The 18,614-nt window shown below is 49.4% G+C and overlaps 1 protein-coding gene across 2 annotated transcripts in view; it reads right to left on the bottom strand.

Annotated features, from left to right (window-relative positions):
* Window positions 1-2,343: 2,343 nt before the first annotated feature.
* Window positions 2,344-18,614, bottom strand: part of GAS7 (growth arrest specific 7) — a 95,772-nt gene continuing 79,501 nt past the window's right edge. For both annotated transcript variants that reach the window (XM_080922297.1, XM_080922298.1), the window contains 7 exons: window positions 18,198-18,272; window positions 14,630-14,708; window positions 10,787-10,915; window positions 9,419-9,542; window positions 5,530-5,609; window positions 4,113-4,211; window positions 2,344-3,556 (listed from right to left, as the gene is read on the bottom strand). In XM_080922297.1, the coding sequence (XP_080778423.1) occupies window positions 3,443-3,556; window positions 4,113-4,211; window positions 5,530-5,609; window positions 9,419-9,542; window positions 10,787-10,915; window positions 14,630-14,708; window positions 18,198-18,272 (700 nt within the window). In that variant the 3' untranslated portion in view covers window positions 2,344-3,442. The remainder of the gene's footprint in view (window positions 3,557-4,112; window positions 4,212-5,529; window positions 5,610-9,418; window positions 9,543-10,786; window positions 10,916-14,629; window positions 14,709-18,197; window positions 18,273-18,614) is intronic.

The following is an 18,614-nucleotide window of genomic DNA, read 5'->3' as shown; positions in this document are numbered from 1 at the left end:
TGAGTTGTACTGTATTTTAGTCACACCTCAATCACCTTGAAAAGGGAGGTGGAGAGATGCTTTGTGGCATGGGAACAGCTTTAGCAACGAAGGAGTCTCCAGGCTAAACCATCAGGCAGCTGACCTGCTTCCTTGCCTTATATCTGTAAAACACTCTTCTTAGCTTCCTAAGAACAGCAGGTCTTCAGTCTCCTGTTTAAATTCTTCTTGTCAAGTCTACTCACAGATGGGAACAAACCCCCAAACAAGCCAAGGTCTTTTGACACCTTTTGAGTTTTATGGCTTGTAGTTCCACGAAGGGGCGTTGGCTTAGCCAAGATTCTCATGCACCCATCTACTAACCCGATAATTGTCTGGACTTCACAGAGGGAATACATACAAACCCCTGTCACAAAACTGGATACTTTGCTTCAGCGATTAATCAACCATTGCAGAGATCCCCCTGAGTCAGCAGGGTCTTGTGTGGAGGTAGGAAGGTGGTCCCTATAGCAGAGACAGCCCAGGGCTGCCATCCACACCCTTCAAATGGCCCGTGCACTGTGGGACTGTTCAAAAGTACCAGAAAATAATGAAGGGAAACAAGTATCTCTTCCTGGAGGTTGCCATGGTAACTAACCAATTTTTGAACATCATTCATTTTAGAGTTTTTTTTTTTTTTTTAATCAGGGTTTTGCAGACAAAGCTTAAGTGCATTGGCACTCCTTTGTAGAGGCAGGTAGAAAGGGCTGTTGCTGCTTTCAGCCTGGACAATGGATGCCCTCCCACTCTTAATAAACCCTGCCAGATCCTCTCAGAAGCCATGCACTGACGTGTTCATAAAAGCAAGATAACAGGGCTGGGTGTAGCTAAGTGGTAAAGCTCTGGCCCAGACAGTGGACTCTTGGTTGGGTTCCCAGCACTGCACAGAGACCAAGGACCACAACATCAGCTTGAACATTCAACTCAGTATGCACTTTCAGGTTCTCGCACGTCATCATCTTGATTTCATCCACTGGGTGCTGTGAGGGTAGTTGGACACTTGACTCTACCATGATAATAGTTCTGAATATCATATTCTGCCACCCACCTTCTCCATGTTCTTACCATCCCTATTTGTAGTATAAGGAAGCATACTGGAAACCAATTGAAGCCATTTCTGAAACTGAAGCTGGGTATGAACTGAGAGTTTGGTACTAAGGGGATGCGAATCTCACTGCTGTGCTGAGATCTCTTAGTGTAGTTAATCCATCAAGAATCCCAGTAGGTGGGGTGGAAAATGTATTGTTCCTTCTGTCCAGAAGGGTCAAAACAAGCCTGTCTACCTAGGGGTGGATCAAGCTGGAAAGCACCCTCCTAGACACAAGGCTAGTTCCAGCATGAAGCACCCAGTTCCAAGCATTTACTGAGAACATTTATGAGTGTGCAAGCCTGTTAACCAGCAGACAGCCAGGACCACTGAGAACTTAAATGCACATAAACTAGGTGCACATGAACCCACATATAGCCGGTACCACTGAGAACTCAAATGGGCACAGTATCCGAGAGGGAGAGCCAAGTCTATCTCAGGAAGAGATTGTGAATCCGCACAGAACATGCCTTCGGGCTTATTCTATGACAGAGCTGTAGTCTGTCTTCAGATGAGAGATTGCTTGTCTCCAACAAAACTCTTCATGAATGAACAATGGAAGGAAGGGGACAAAAGAAGGGAAAGGTATGCATGGGTAGATTAAAAAGGAAGTGAGATGACAAAGAAAAAAGGATGGCCTCACATCAGTCAACTTCTGTTATGCTGGAGGAAGTGACATATCAGGGGACTCTGAACCTTTTAATGGGGGGAGGAGAGGGAACAAAGTCATGAGCCACACTGTGATACCCAAAAGCCCTGTGTATGACAAGACTTGGAATTTGACCATTACTTACAAATTAGGTTGCTAAGCCACAAAGCGAATTACCACTAGCACCCATTTTTTTTAAAATAAGGAAATCAAGAAATAATGTCCTAATATCAGAGGCTGGTGTCACAGTCCATGCTGAGCACTGGTTGGTGAAATGATCTCATGGTGGCCTTTATGGTTGAGATGTCTCAGTAAGAAAAGTGACAGTGCTTAATTTGCTTTAGTGTATTAAGCATCTTGCTAACAACTATGAGAAATGGCTCTGTGGATGGGCTGCCAGAGGGTCCAAGATTAGTAAGCCATCTGCGATGAGCAAGCAAGATGGAAAGATGTGAGTGGTACTCAGAGGTTCTGCCATTTGAGAAGATAAACAGATCAAATACAAAGTCATCTGTGGGAATGATGAGGAAAAATGCCCCCCCCCCCGTTACAAGTTTCCAGTTAGAATTCACCCCGCCCCTGCTCACTGTGTGACTCCCCAGAGTTCCTTCACTTCCTGGGTGGCAACCACCTACAGCCATGAGGATCTGCACTACTGACCAATGGCAGTCAAGGGCACTGCATTTCCTAACCCGTTGTACACATCTGCAGCTGGAGCCATTCTGGAGAATAACCAAACCTGACTTACCACCGCTGTCTCACACAGCCTACAGTCTTCATGGGAGAGTGTACTGCTCAAGGTTGTCATAGTGTTGAGGGGTGTGGGGGAGCATGTGGCAAACAAGACTGTGAGGCTCCACCTCTAAAGCCTTTGAACACGCACACAGATGTCTGAGGACTTTGGAAAACATCCTCTACTAAGTCTGGAAATGGCTGTCAGGGTGAAGTGGGGAGTTTCCCCCCTGAGAAAGAGGTTGGAGGAAGAATAGATTGGTAGACGTTATAGCCAATGCCTGGTCTGAATTTGAGATTCAGATCTGGAATGTCAGATCTGGAATCTGGGACTGATGGGAGCCATGATCGGGTTGTGCCAACTGAGGTAGTTCCTTTCTGACCTCTCCAGATTTGGGTTGGGAAGAAGCCCCACCTCTCTTGTGGGGGATGAAAGAAAATAGATGTGTACTCCCAGAATGCAAAGGGCCGGGAAGAAGGCAGGCTGAAAAAGTTTGTGGGTATGGGATGTGAACTTCACTTTCCCTCCTGTCCTTGATTCTGATCCTGACATTGTTTGGAGACAGAGATGCTTCCCCTTTCCTCTTTCATAGTCCTAGAGATGACAAGTCAGCTAGAGGACTGGCCTTGGATACCTGGGACACAGGTGTGTGATGGTCACCCCTGTGGAACTCAGCAGGGACCCCAGGGTTCTAGCCTCAGTTGGTTCTCAGAGTGACAAGTACACCATGGGAGTTGGAGGGGTGGCTTCAGTCTTCCAGGTGAAGTCGGGGCTGTGGGTCCATCATTATGGCCTGGGAATATTGGGGAGCCCCTGGCTGGGCCCTCCTTCAGGAATCACTGGCTCTTTTCCTCCTCAGTGGATAGGTTAGCAGGTAAGAGGGCAGATATAGCCCTTCTCCATAGGATCCCCAGCCCCTCTCCTCAGCAGGACCCCCAGGACCATACAGTCACTTCTAGATCTCCATGTCCACTGGGCGAATGTTTCCTGTTTTGTGCTCTCTGACCCATAGCTCTCTGTCTTTGGCTGGGTCCACTTTTCGCAGCAGTTGGTCCACAGGCTCGACTGTCTGCAAGGGGACACAGAGGAAGGGTCACTGTCAGAGGTGGCAGCTGAACTGGGATATCTCCTGTGTCCCATGCTGCTGCAGTTGGAGAGCCACCTCAGGTCATCCTTTCTAGAAGGTCCCAGGGCTCCGTGGAGGTGTTATGAGAGTGTGTATGTGCAGGAGAGGCAGAGCTAGTCTGCAGAAAAGGGCAGGCTGTCCTAAAGATGACCCCTTCCTCCGCCCATCTTCCACTGGGCACCCATCATCACTTTAGAAGTTGTGTATTTGGTTTGTTTTCTAAAGCAGATTCACAGGGGAGACAAATGCACGTTTTTAGTCATCTTAACCATTGCAGGGCAGGATGACAACATAGAACTGTGATCCCAGTACTGGGGAAACTGAGGCAGGAAGATCACACGCTCAGGGCCTAGCCAGATCCAGTCTAAAAATGAACCAAGCCAATGCACCTTCTCCCCCACCCTCGTCCTTGGTTGTAGCCTCCAGGAGATCATATGGACCTCTGGGATAATCATGCCAAGTCTGTTCTGTTGGTCTCCGTGCGAAGGTAGGAACTCACGCTTTGGTTGAACATGTCCGTCTCATGCCGCAGCTGTGTGTACTGGCACAGATGTTGTCGGATCATCTCCACCCTCTCCACCTCCAGCCTCTCTAGCTCCTGCCGCGGAAGAAAAGACCAGAGACCCCTGAGCAGAATCCTAACTTGGGGACCTCCCCAAGCAGGTGTCAGGCTGCTGTGTATATCCTATACGCAAGGCCCTGGCTGTGGGTCTCTAGTTCATCTGACTCCCTGGGCTCTGATGAGGATGAAAATGAAGGTTATGGGTGTGGTCCTGCCAGCTCAGTGTGGATGGAACTCTTCACAAGCAGAGTATTTGATGTATCCCCTCTAGGACTCAGAGAGAGGTTCTACAATTGTCCCCATGGGCCTAAAGTGTCATGGAGCTGTAGGAAGAGCAGCATTTAAACTGGATCTGTGGTGGAGTAATGGGATGTGTGCTGGAGCTGTCCGCCTCTCAAGCACTCTGGCCTTTACACATGCCCAGTGCGGAGGAGCAATGAAGACAGGGCAGGGAGCACAGCAGACCGGGAATGTGGTAGCCACTGTCAAGGGGAGTAGTGGAGAGGGCTTGTCATTGGTTTATAGCTGGTTCCATGCGTGACTTTAGGGGATTAAGCTGTTATTCTGTGGGTAACTAGGTCACCGTCAGGTGATTAACCTGAAAGGGAGGTAAAGAAGGGGGCTTAATTAGAAGATTAACGGACAAGAGGAAAACCAGGGCACTGGCCCTGAAGGAGGCTGCTAATCTTCCTAGGTGGGCTAGCACCTGGAGAAAGTAGCTGGTTGGGGGACGGCAGGGTGGCCTTGGACATTGGGACGATAAGATAAACATTAAGCGTGATGTTGTCCCCTCCCCCCACCTTGTCCACGTACCTACTGTCCCATTCTGGCACATTCTGGCCAACAAGGAGAGATGACAGATCCTTAATAAGGAACATGCAGGAGAACATGCAGGGTCTGCCACCATGGTCTCCATTACAGCCTCTCTGCAGCTCCCTAGAAGTGTCTCATAAGGACCCCTTTATCAATGACCTGAGGTTGTGTGTGTGTGTGTGTGTGTGTGTGTGTGTGTGTGTGTGTGTGTGTTGGGCATAGTTTGCAGCTTTCCACTTTTCTGTTTATCCCAGTAGGGCCATGGTTCTGAGATGAGGAGATCCCTGGTGGACCCCGACCTCTCGGTGCTCAGACAAAGGGGAACAGAGTAAGACCTGTTCCCTTGTTGAGTTCATAGGGCAAGGCAAGCTAGAGCAGGGACCTGAATTTACGGCTGATATAGATCGAGGACTGAACCTCATTGCTGGAAAGCATCTAATGACCTTTACCCCACCCCATCTTTCCATGACCACTGTCCCCTGCCCAAGGCTGCTGCATGTTAGCCTCTTTACCACATGCACACACGTCTCTGATCACATACCAGTGTGGTCGTCACCATCTCTTCGAACCACTTAGACTGGGCCTGGTTGTAGAGGTCCACACAGCGCATGAGGTCATCTCCTGGGGAAAGCCAACAGCCACCGTCATGCCCTGTTACAGGCCACCCTGACTCCACAATGGCCGCCCTTTACTGACTGCACTCGGGGGTGTGGTTGTTCCTCTCACGGTGGTCGTTGCAAAGTCAGGGTGTGAAGGGGGAAGGAGAGAAGGGAGTAGATGAAAGAGGCAAGCCCCAGGAGACAAGCCTCAGTGTGCCTGAACGCCATCGGAAGCCCCCAGGAATGCAGCCAGGGGGTTTCTTATCAAGAGACTACACATGACTCTGGGTTCCATAGTGGGAGTCTGAGGTATTAGGACTGCAAGTTCAAGGCCAGCCTGGGTAACTTAGGGATGTAGCTAAGTGGTATATGCAAGACCCAGGTAGGCTATTCAGTATCTTCTGTCACACACACACACACACACACACACACACACACACACACATTTGCATACCCAAGTGTGACAGGGATAGAAATTAAACAGCATCCTGCATCCCAACACAACAGCCTGGTGGTGACTGCTCAGTGACTGTACAGTGCTGGTACAGAGGCAGAAACTGAATCAGGATGGGAAACTGAGTCAGGATGAAGCAGAGGGAAGTGTTCATGCAGCATTCTGTCTTACAACAGCAATCTGAACACACTGCCACTACAGCTCCACGGCCAGTATACCCTTTCTGTAGTGACATGAACATCTCAAACATTTTTGAAATTAGAACAAAAAAAAAAAAAAAAAAAAAAAAACTATAGGGAGACCAGAGATATTATTAGTAAGGATGCTGGCACCTAGAGCCTGGCCACATAAAACACAGTTGTCACATCGATGGCATCGAGTGACCCTGGGGACCGGTGGCAACTGCAGGATTTCAGGCTGTGCCCTGGAACTGCTGAACCAGAAGCCAGCCAACTGTCCCCAGACCTGTGGTGAGGAATGTCAGAGGAGCAGACATGTAACCCTGCTGCCCTGTGTGAGTGTGGCCCTGGTGAAAATGGGACATCATGGTCTCTGTTCATGTTAGGAGAAGCTTGTGTGTCAACCCCCAGAGTCAAGTGACTCAGCCTAAGACATCCACAGGATATTCTGGGGATTCTCAGAATTGAATTTAGCCATTTGAACAGAGTCATTCCTTAGACATAAGTCTTACTCATGTGCCTTATGGTGTCAAGTTGGGGGACAACAGGGAGACTTGTCTGTGTTACTCAAGACCACCTCAGAATCCTCATGCCCCACCCTCACAGCTCTACCATGACTCCTGAATCCTGGAGAACAGCTGTGTCTCATGTTTTCTTCATTTCATTCCTGTCCAAGGCCAATGACTACCACTCCTCCCTACCCCACCCCACCCCCAGGTCTAGGAGCATTGGCCAGAGAAAAGAGCTTAGGTGCATCTCCATCCCCGTATCTCCACTGTGACCTCATCTGCTCCAGGATGAAGCCAGAATTCTGCCCTGTGAACATACACTGAGTTGCTTGGTACCCTATATGCCCATCCTAAGTTTGAGAACTCATTTCGGGAGTGTCTGCTGCACCTGAAAGTGGTGTGGGGGAAGGGTGTTTCTTTTCCAGGACAGCCTGAGAAGTGGAGACTGGACCGTTTCACAAAGTGTCAGTGAAGAGAGTGGATTCTGGAGCCAGAATGCCAGGGCTGCCAGCCTATATCCACCCTACAAGCTGCATGACTTTAGGCATGGTAACTAATCTGTCCTTGCCTCAGTTTCTCCTTCTGACAGCTTTGAGAGCTGTAGCTTTAAGAGTCATCGTGAAGTCATGTGTGCGAAGTGCTTGGAAGACAGCGAGAGACTCCCCCCCATGGTGGGGCTGGTGACTTGAAGTCAGAGCCCTGGAGGATCCAGATACTCTTCCTCCCAGTAGCAATGTAAGAGATGATGGAGGAGTAGAAAAGGAACAGGGGGAAGAGCCATCAGCACTTCATTTCAGATGGAGGTTTCTCCAAGTCCGTCCTCCCCAAACCCTGATATAGCAGAGAGAACAAGGCTACTGTACTCTCTCTGAGAAACCTCAACAAAAACCAGGTGAGCTAAACACACACACACACACACACACACACACACACACACACTTCTTTTTCGTCACAGAACAAAAGTAAAAAACAAATAATAACCATAGAAAATACTTGCAATTCGGATGACCAGAGGTCAGTCTCCCTAATGCCTACCTGAGCTGTGAATAAGTCACTAAGAAGGAGACACAGCATTCAACAAGAAAATCAGGAAGAGTTCCTCAGCTCATGGGGGAGGTAAGGTAAAAAAAAATCCGTGAGCATATTTTCAGAATTCTCAGTCCTCTAATAGAGAAGTACAAAGTAATAGCAAAAACTACTGTTATTTTTTTTTTTTTTTACCAGCACAGCAGTGATTTCATGTTTGATAATAGGCAATGCTGATAAATTGCATTCAAGGAAGAGGTATTCATAGGTGTACGCCAAGGAGGCTTCTGTGGAAAGCAATTTGGAAATATCTGTCAAAGTGAATTAAACCTTCTGATCCAGCATCTTCCTTCTCTCCACATGAGGATCTGTTCTTACGCATGCAGAGGGTTACAATTCCAATAACAAACTCAGTATCTCTGGTCCCAGGCAAACAGTCACGAGGTCCTAAAAGTCTATCCAAGGAAGGATGAAAGAAGACTGCATACGATCATTGGGGCTGCGGCTACAGCGCAGCAGGAATGAGCTCGTCCCATAGCTGTAAGGTCCTGTGTTCTCTCACCAGCACCACCATAAAATATAGCAATAAAAATAAAAGTGTCTGATCTGCATGAATGGATGTCTAAAGCGGTTTGGAGGGAATGAGATGGGGGGCTATTTTCTAAGACATATTAATCGAAAAAGAAGCTTGAAGGTAAGGAATAATATGATCTAGCTTCTATGAATTCAGAAAATTGCTTGGGTATTATTTCTAGTGAGTAGCATCGCGTGCTCTTGGGCACAGATGAAACCAGTTCCACAGACTGTATAACTGTTTTGTAATTTAGTAAAGTAATTTGAATACACGTCTTCCCTATTAGGGTCCCCTTCCAATTTACAATGAACATGTCAGGAATTTATGAAAATGTTTCTGGGCCCAGGATGTGTTATTATGTATCTAATGTTTGTCAACTTATTTCTATTCCATTTTACAGGTTCTAAGGTGGCGACTTTGTTCTAGGATGATACAGATTGCAGCAGGTTCATCAGAAATTAAAAGGAAGGATATCTAAAGATCTTCCAGCCCTCACTGCACAACACAAGTCTTAGAAACCAGAGGCTGATGTGCTGCTTTTGTGTGATGGAGACCTGGTATCTTTTGAGTTTACATTTTCTGTCTCTAAGGGCCCTTCTCTTTCCCCTTGTGTATCAGTTACATGTGACCACTAGGTGGCAGCAGAAGCCTGATCACTGAAGCAATGTGGGTAAATTCTAAAATAAGGATGCTTTAAAAACCAACTCTGGCCTCTGTACTCCTGGGCAGGAGCTCAATTCCACAGTATAATTAACTCCCTGGGGGAGGTGGAGCATCTTGGATGGTTGGGCTTGGGGTTGTGCTCTTCAAACAGTATGGGTAGGACCCTGAGCTCCTGGTGCCTGGAGCAATCTGTCAATCTCTAGATCCAGAACCAGGGCTTAGGAAAACCGAAGGCCATGACAGCAAGATCTTGAAGTAGCTTGCCTGCTCTTAGGCTCCTGTCTCTTCCCTTGGGGTCCCAGGACATAAAGCAGGAAGAAGACACGAGGAACAAACACTTTAAGTGGGAAGATGGGTGTCACCAGACCATGTCACCAGAAAGTTTCCCGTCCCCCTGCGCTGGTGTAGTCAGGACAATGGGCTCACCGGCCTGAGTGGACTTCCTCCGCGCCTTCTTGATGTCCTCCTCAGTCTTGTTGCTTAACTTGATCTCCAGCTGCTGGGTCTTCATCTCCAGGTCTTTCTGCCGCTCTGTGAGGGCTTTGCGGGCCTGGAGTAGGGAAGAGCCCAGCCCAGAGAAGCCGTTCATAAAGCTGTGGCCAGGCTTCAGGGTCCAGCCTCCTACGTACCTGATCTCATCTTCCCTGCTTGTGTGGATGCTGGGAAGCCAATATGGATAATGGCACCCCACGTGGAGCCGCTAGAGGGCTGGCACCTACCTGAATTTCCCTTGTCTGCCTTCTTCCAGCCACATCTGCATGTGACCTGTCAGTCCCTGCGGCCATGTTGCCTCCAGAGCATGTGCCTACTCTGGGACCCTAACACTACTGTCTCTGAGGCTGGAGAGGTGGCTCAGTGGTTACAGACACTGCCTCTTACAGTTGACACAGGGTTCGATTCCCAGCACCAACGTGGTGGCTCCGAATCCAGTTTGAGAGGCTTCAGTGACCTCTTCTAATCTCAAAGGGCACCAGGAAAGCAGATGGTGCAGACATAGATTTAAGCAAAACACTCATACATGTAAAATAAATATAATAAATAGATCTAAAAAGCTAACCCCCCCCCAAAAAAAAAACTCAACACTGTCTTTTGGGATTGGAAGGGACCATAAGGTCAAATGAGTTTCCTCCTAGCAGGGGACAACGGACTGGGAGTACCAACTTACTTATCTCATAGCCTGAGCCCTTACTGGGCCCACATCACTGTCACCACCACCACCACCACCACCACCACCACCAACAACAACAACAACAACAACAACAACACCAACAGCAACAACAACATTCACTCTTCACCTTTGGTGGAGATGTAGCCATGTTTTGGGTACCTGTTTTGGTTTGCCTCTCCTGTTCTATAGGGCACCGAGTGAGGCCACTCTGTCCCTCCTCCAGGGCTGACTCCCTGCTGCCCTGCCTCTGGTTTGGGCACCCACAAGAAGGTAATTCTTTGGGCATCTGGGAAGGGAGATTAGTTCAGGGAGCACCTGAAAGTGAGGTCCCGGCACAGTAGCCACGTGAGCAGCTGTGGTACATCTGACTTGGTGTTCACAGAAACGGGGTGGGGCTTAGCCTGTTTGCTCATTACAGATCCCTGCGGAGTCTCCTGTTCCCACCTGTCCTTGGTCCCACCTGTCCTTGGGAGAGTCAACCACGTGTCCTGGGACACCAACTCCTGCCTGCCACAGGGATAGATGGGGGTTCTGTGGTCTCTCTCCACCACGCCAGCATACAAAGAGAATGATATCTATCCTGTCCTAGAAGTCCCCAACTGTCCACCAGCTGGCTGGCCCCTCACCTTCTCCACTGACGCATATCGGCTGGCCAGCTGCTTACGGAGGTCGGCGATGTGGTGGTCACACTTTTTCATGTCCTTCTTGAAGTTCTCTCGGAAGTTCATCAGGGGCTTTTCCACCTCACTGTGGAGCTATGAAGGAGGGAGGAGAGGGCGGAGTCAGTGCCAAGGCCCAAGCTAGCATAGGAGTGACCCCTCCCGCCTTCTGGTGAGCTAGACACTGAGGGCTTTATCCCCTGACCTATTTCTCCAGCCCATATATTAAGAACTTCTTAAAACCAATTATTCTTCCTTAAAAACATTGCTTTGGTGGGGTTTATTTGTTTATTTATTTTTAGATGTATTCTTAGCTCTGAAACTTTGGATTTATTTAAGATATCAGTGATCGTTCCTGCAAATGTTTCTGGGGATGAGTGGTCTGTCTGGCTTGTACCAGAAAGCCTGGGCTACAGGAGTTTCTCTTTACATCCTCCGAAGAGAAGAAGAAAAATTCCAAGTTGGAAGTGATTTCCATGACTGTCTGGTCTGGGCACTTCCAAGTGGTAAGAGCAACTTAGTGGGTCAGGACCAGGTCTTTTGAGATAATAGACCCAACTTGGGGAGGAAACTATGAGGGTGCGTTTTAGGCATGAAGCATCTGTTTTGGTGTCATGCATGCGCATCTCTCAGTGATGTGGCGTGAGCATGTACACGTGTTTGGCGACCGTGTACAAATGCCTCTTTCGGTCATGGCTGGACAAGGCTAAAGCCTGGTTGGAGCACTTCATTTCACACAGGAAGAAATGCGACTGTGGGGCTGCCAAGTCACCCAGCCACGCTCACTGCCTGTTAGTGATAGTGCTTGTACTGGCTGGTTTTGTGTCAACTTGACACAGGCTGGAGTTATCACAGAGAAAGGAGCCTCAGTCGAGGAAATGCCTCCATGAGATCCAGATGTAAGGCATTTTCTCAACTAGTGATCAAGCGGGGAGGGCCCAGCCCATTGTGGGCGGTGCCATCCCTGGCCCAGCCCATTGTGGGTGGTGCCATCCCTGGCCCAGCCCATTGTGGGTGGAGCCATCCCTGGGCTGGTAGACCTGGGTTCTATAAGAAAGCAGGCTGAGCAAGCCAGGGGAAGCAAGCCAGTAAGTAACATCCCTCCATGGTCTCTGCATCAGCTCCTGCTTCCTGACCTGCTTGAGTTCCAGTCCTGACTTCCTCTGGTGATGAACAGCAATGTGGAAGTGTAAGCTGAATAAACCCTTTCCTCCCCAACTTGCTTCTTAGTCATGATGTTTGTGCAGGAATAGAGACCCTGACTGAGACAGTGCTGGATGCACACTCGTCCTCTTGCACACAGATCTGCCTGTGCACATAGATCTGCCGTGCACACTTGCCTCTGCTGCCTGCTCAGGCTTCCTTTGGTCAGCAGAGATGGGTCTGTGCTCCTCTCTTTCCCTGGGTTGGGTTCTAACTGCCTTCCAAAAGATGGAGCACCTCTCTTGAGATTGCCGTTGCTATTAGCAGCTGTTCAGCCGGGAGACTGGGAAGGCTGGAGAACCTGCCCGTATGCAATCCTGTTTCTTTAAAGGCTTTCGCCCCTGACACTACTGAACATTCAGTTGGAGAAGAATTTCAATAAACCTTTTTTGGAGCTGACATAAAATAGGTTTTGTGCCTCGGGAATCATATTCTTCAAGGTTGACGAATCAATCCGCAGGGTCCCGTTCTTCTTAAGAAATCACCATGCCACCATTAGGAGGCTACTGGGGGTAGTCTGCAGTCACTAACATGCCCAGGCCAGAAGCTGAAGTGCTGGTGGTATAAAATCTGCCATATTTGTGCGCCCCTTCTCCATGAGTCATCCTTGGTGCTAGGCTCTGTGAGCCTGTGAACCTTGCTTAAAACAGCCCCAGTATTTGGGAAATGAGCCTGCACTCACCATTGGCATTCCCTGCGAGGGCAGAAGCTTCCTAGGCTAGGGTCTTTCCTTAGTGCTGGGGACGAACCCATTAGCCTCTTGCCTCTAGTTGGTGGCCCTGCCTCTACCGCAGGCAGGAAAAACATCCCTGCTGGGAGCTGAGACAGGAGGAGGGAGGCTTTGGAAGGAAGCTACTCATGAACCTTAGCTTAAAAATAACCCGCTGTTTCATCTGCAGCACTGAAAGAGGCAGTTCAGGGAGCTCCCTCCTCACAGGGGCTCCCGTGCCAACGTGCTGGGGAAGGGCTTGGTTGTATGAGGTTGAGCATACTCTTGTGAGTGGGAAATGTCACTCCCCAGGGGTATGGGGGACATGCCAGCTCTGTCCCAGGCACTCATGCCCTTCCAAAGCCAGGAGCAGCCCAGTTCCCTGCAAAGCTCACCCACGGCCTCAGCCTTGGAGTCACTCACTCTGCTGTGTACATCACACCGCCACAGAGCGAGGGCTAGGGAGAGAGTGACATATTCCTGTCCTTCAAGAGTGTGCATGCGAGGGACCCCAATGCGGCGGAATTAAAATGACACGTGGGTAAAGCATCAGGAAGAGAGGGCTAGCTGTCATGGAAGCTTCAGGAAGGAACAGCGTCTTGGAGGGATACTAGCATCAAATGACCAAGTTGGTAAACATGGGGGTAGACACAAGAACACGTAGTACTCTGGGCTGCTGTGGTGGACGGGCTGGTGGCAGGAGTCAGAGGAAAGAGAGGGTCAGGTCAAGATGCTGGGCAACATTCCCAAAGTCTCTCTTCCTTTAAGAGAGGGCATGTTGATGGGCAAACCTACCAGTCACACACGCATTGGTGTGAATTATCTCATTGAGACATTTAATTTGGTTTTCACTTAGAAGGAGGTAAAAGTCTAAAAGGAAATATGGCAATATAAGCTAAGAAGAGAAAAGGTGCATTTGGAAATTCTGAGGCAAAGCAGAGCCCAAAGACTAGGGGCTGGGAGGAGATGGTCACAGTGGGCTCTGTGTTAGTGATTGTCAACCTTCCTAATGCTGTGGTCCCTTCAATATAGATCCTCTTGTCTCGGAGACATCCCCCCAACCGTAACACTATTTTTGTTGCTACTTCATAATTGTAATATTGCTACTGTTATGAGTCAGGAGGTGAACATCTGTTTCCTGATGGTCTTCGGTAACATTGTGAAAAGGTTGTTCAGTCCCCAAAGGGGGTGGGACCCAGGGGTTGAGAACTGCTGCTGGATTTACTTGTTTCTTCTGAAGGATGCTATTAAGCATCCTATAAGGTGTTCAGTGTCCACTGTAGCAAAAAGGACAGAATTAGGCATGGACTCAAAATGGTCTGGCCCTAGTGTCTTTAGATGAAGGTGGGAGCATTCAGAAATTCTGTAGCAGCGAATAAGCTTTAAAACATCCTCCCCTGGCCACATTCCAGTGCTTCCAGACACAGAGCTGACTGCCCTGCTGATCCACAAAACTGACAAAGAAAGGCTGGGAATCACCTCAGTGAACCAGGGGGCGGCCACTCTTACCACACAGATCCCGGGCTGCCTCCCATGGCTCCTAAGAGCTCACCGTGAGTAAGCTGCTTGTTAAAACAGCCATGATTAGAAAGACATTGAACAAACTCACATAAGATTAAGTATAAATCATCAAGACCTAGACGTATATTTTAAAAAAGGCAATCATTTCTCAATACCTACACTGTGTTTTCATCCGACCTCTGGGTCACATGTCTAGTCATTTCTGACACTGGACAATGGAGACACTGTCTCATGGTGAGTGATATGTGGCTATCCCTTCTCAATTCTGCATTCAGGGACTTGGTACCACGGAAAATATCGAGCAATATAAACTAGAGAGAGCTAGTAACCACTTATCGCTGTGCCCTGGCCTACCGCTGTAGGGATGGGGGGGTTACCTTGGCAGAGAACTTGAGATGAACTTCAGCCTCATCTGCCAGGCTCTTCTTTACTTGGGCCCATGCCTCTCCCAGGGACCTGAAACAGGAAGGAGCCATTAGACTTGGGGAGTGAGGGTGGGGGCAGGGAAGAGAGCTCTGGCCCGAAGTTACAGCCCTCCTTAAGATGGGATGGTGGTTCTCAGCTCCTCACTGTCCCCAGAATCTTTCCACTGCACACCCTGGTTAGCTGCTGAGGTGACAGACATATGCTAGTAACCAAAGGAAGAAAAGATTCCTTTTCGAAGGCTCCTCTCTAGTGGCTAGCTCTCGGGTCTCAGCCATTTGGCCTCCAGGAGGGGCACAGATGGTCCACTTGGGTCCGGGGACATCCCAGGTGCAGCTCCACACTGAGAAGGCTCTTCTAGCCATCTGCAGAGGCACGGCTTCTCTCTGGTAGATTCTGGATCGTGTACCCCACTGTGGCTCACAGCATGCACTCCAAACGGTGCCATCTTTCTGCTCCTAAGAGATGCTCCAAACAGAAGGCATCCCCCAGAGTCCTGGAAACTTCCAAAGCCCCCAAACTACAGGATTTATTATCTGCACCCTTAAGCCCCATGACCATTCTAAACCAGACCCCTGGCTCCTTCTCCTGACCTCTCACCCAGACAGTTGACTTCATTTCGTGGGAAAGTTGCTAGGTCCTGGGAATTTATTAAACGTCAGCAGCAAAGGCTGCTTAGAAGACAGCCCGCTGGGGCAGAGTGGCTGAGTTGCCACTTTCATGTTCCAAGCCAGCAGTTAGCAGATCTGTCCCAGTGATCTACTTCTCTGTCTGACTGGTGGCAATGCTAACCTGGCCTCCGTGGTTGCTCATGAGAAAGTAGCAAGTGGGATGCATAGAGTCTGGAAGAAGAAGGAGTGTTGCTGGGGTCCTATTAAAGAAAGACTAGGTGGATCTGGGGTGACAGTGCTGTGGACCTGTCTTTGCCTGAAAGGCCTGGGATCTGGGAAGCCGTGAGGAGAACGCATTGTTCTGCAGACCTAGCATGAGCTAGGTTCCCCTGTCTCGCTCCACAGTGGAAGCTGCTATGGTAGTTTCATGAGCCATGTGATCTGAAGGTGTCCCCTCAAAGAGTGTGCAGCAGCAGACTTCATCCCTGACACAGCAAGGTGGGACTCTTGAGGCCATTACAATGCTTGAGGACTCTACAGTGGCCAAGTCTCTTTGCTGTTGACATGTGGTGGCTTCTGTCACATGCTAGGGCAGTGTGTAGGCATTGTCTAGATTCTGGCCTTTGATCTTGGGCCTCCTAGCCTTCAGAACCATCAGCGATTTCTTTTCTTCATAAATTATCCACTTATAGCAGCACATAAGGGCTTGGACACAGAAGCACACAGATAGGGCAGGCTGGTGGTGCCTATGTATTTCACTGGAGAACACGGCCTGGGGCCTCCCACAAATCAGGTTTGACCACTGAGCTCTGTCTCTAGTCCGTAGGCAGCTATTAGGAGACTGTGTGGAGACACCATCGCCTCATGCTATGCCCACAGGATCTCAAAGCAGATCCTAGCTTCAGAATGACAACCAATAAAGCCACCACACTTACAGGAGCAAGATGGCGCTGCCATGGAAGCTGAGTGGCATATAGGAGGTCCTAGACAGAAGTCTGAAAAGGCTCTATGCCTATGTCCCTCTTTCCTCAGCATTCTAAGGCACTTCAAATACATGGAGCTACATTACCTGGCCCAGTCAGCATGTCCAAATGGGTACGTGTTAATTAAAAGCAAACTTTAACTGTTTGGGGGAAATCCATTAGGAATTTTCATTTAGAGATGGCATTTAATGAGAAAGGGGTATTGGAAAGGGGTGGATGGGGGGGGTCAGTGGGGGACACCCTCATAGAAGTAGGGGAAGGAGGGATGGGATAGGGGGTTTCTGAAGGGGAGACCAGAAAAGGGGATACCATTTAAAATGTAAATAAATAAAAAAGACCTGTCAGGTGCACTCCTATCTCATTGTATAGTCTATGGCACGACAGATTAAAACAGGCTCCGGTCAAAGCCACTAGCCGAGAATTGCCAACATTCCATTGTCGTCCTGCACATGAGAGGGCAGAAGGCAGAACGGAAACCTTGAAGGTTGATGATCCGCTGGCATGCACATCTTGTGACATTTAATCTGGACAGGGCATCTAAATTGCCAGAGAGCTCAAGTGTACCCTGACAGTCTTTTGGTTTCGGAGCTCCTGCATCCTCACGAAGCCTTCACGGTGCACTGGGCCAAACGTCCAGAGCCATGTTGTAGGTGCAGGATCTCTTGATGTTCTGCTTTGTGCCCGCTGGTGAAGGATTGATGGTGTGTGTGTGCATGGAGTTGTGTGTGTGTGTGTGTGTGTGTGTGTGTGTGTGTGTGCATGGAGTGATGATGATGTGCGTGTGTGTGCATGGAGTGATGATGATGTGTGTGTGTGTGTACGTGTGTGCATGGAGTGATGATGTGTGTGTGTGCATGGAGTGATGATGATGATGATGATGTGTGTGTGTGTGTGTGTGTACGTGTGTCCATGGAGTGATGATGATATGTGTGTGTGCATGGAGTGATGATGTGTGTGTGTGCATGTGATGTACCTGAGCTTGTGTGGTTGAGTGTGTCCATGCGTTCGGGTCTGGCATGAGGAGCAGGCTGCTTATCTTAGGAGCATATGCTGTGTGCTGGCGGGACAAAATGTCCCTGGCAGGAGCCCAAGCCAAGGGGGTGGGAGCCGGAAGACTCCAGAGCCTTTCAGTGATGCCAGCGACCCACAGGAAGCTACATTTCCTGGTGGCAGGGCTACTTCCATGTACTTCCTGACTTGTCTCGGGCTCAGAAAGCAGTAGGAGAGGCCAGGAGCCACCTAACCATGTTCAGGCCTGAAGGCCCTGCCATCAGACACAGGCCCTGTTGGGTCACCCCGTGGCTGATGGGGAGGAGGGGGCTTGGATGCAGGCAGTGTATTCGAAGCCCTAATCAAAGCCATATTCGGTTGGCAAAAATCTCTGTCCCAGAATGACTCTGGCCATGAGGCAGATTTAAGCTGATTTGCTATCACAGCTCCCTCACAGCTACAGCCTCAGACAGCAGAGAATCTATCCCTGAAGGAATTCTCCCATTGAAGATCCTTGTGTGGCTGGGAGGGTTGAAAGTGTCCCTAAACCCCATTTGGACTGTCACAGTCGTAGAAGGAGATGAGGCCTGGACTGGAGCTCAGGCTGTCCTGAAAGTCACAATCCCCTATTCCCCAGTCACCACAGTGTTGAGATTAGAGGCCAAAAAAACCTAGTTCTGTGTACCAGTCTTGAACCATGAGTCTGAATCCCGAGCCATGAAAACCCATCTTGAGTGATAGGTGTGCTGTCTGAGCCAGGAGTGCCTACCTCAAGTACCGAGGTCCTACCTTGGACTTGATGACTAACAGGCACAGACACCACAGTGAGCCAGGCCTACAGCAATCTCTCCATCCCAAGTGAATAACTTCGCTTAGTAAGGATTCCCTTCCTCTGTGTCCCCTCATCCTCCACCCCCTCCACTCTGCTCCCAACTCACCCTTCCTCCTGGGCAGCCAAGGAGTTCTGAGAGAGCTTAGCAAGGTTCTTTGCATATTCTTCTTCAATCTTTATCCTGCAAAAAGAAAACCCAGTGCCTCTCAGTGCTCCACTGACAAAGGAGGCGTCAACAGTGAGCGACTGGAGAAAGGGATGGTTTGGACTCTGCTTCCACTTCTCCCAGCTGTGGGGATAGCAGATGTCATCTGCGCGACTCTCCCAGGAACAAGAGGAGCTTGTGACTGACTTCCAGGGATGCCCAGGATGTCCCCAACCCTTCCGTCCCTTGGTTCCAGGTCCACATGCTCCCAAATGGCCCCACCCACAGAAGCAGGAAGAGAATATCTTCCTCCACTTTCCCACCCACAAGTGCCTCCAGTTGCCAAGCATTGTTAAGGGTGCAAGTGTTTCCATGGGA

Source organism: Micromys minutus (genome assembly GCF_963924665.1).
Source record: "Micromys minutus genome assembly, chromosome: 10".
Taxonomy (NCBI): Eukaryota; Metazoa; Chordata; class Mammalia; order Rodentia; family Muridae; genus Micromys; species Micromys minutus.
This window is presented reverse-complemented; position numbering and strand designations above follow the sequence as displayed.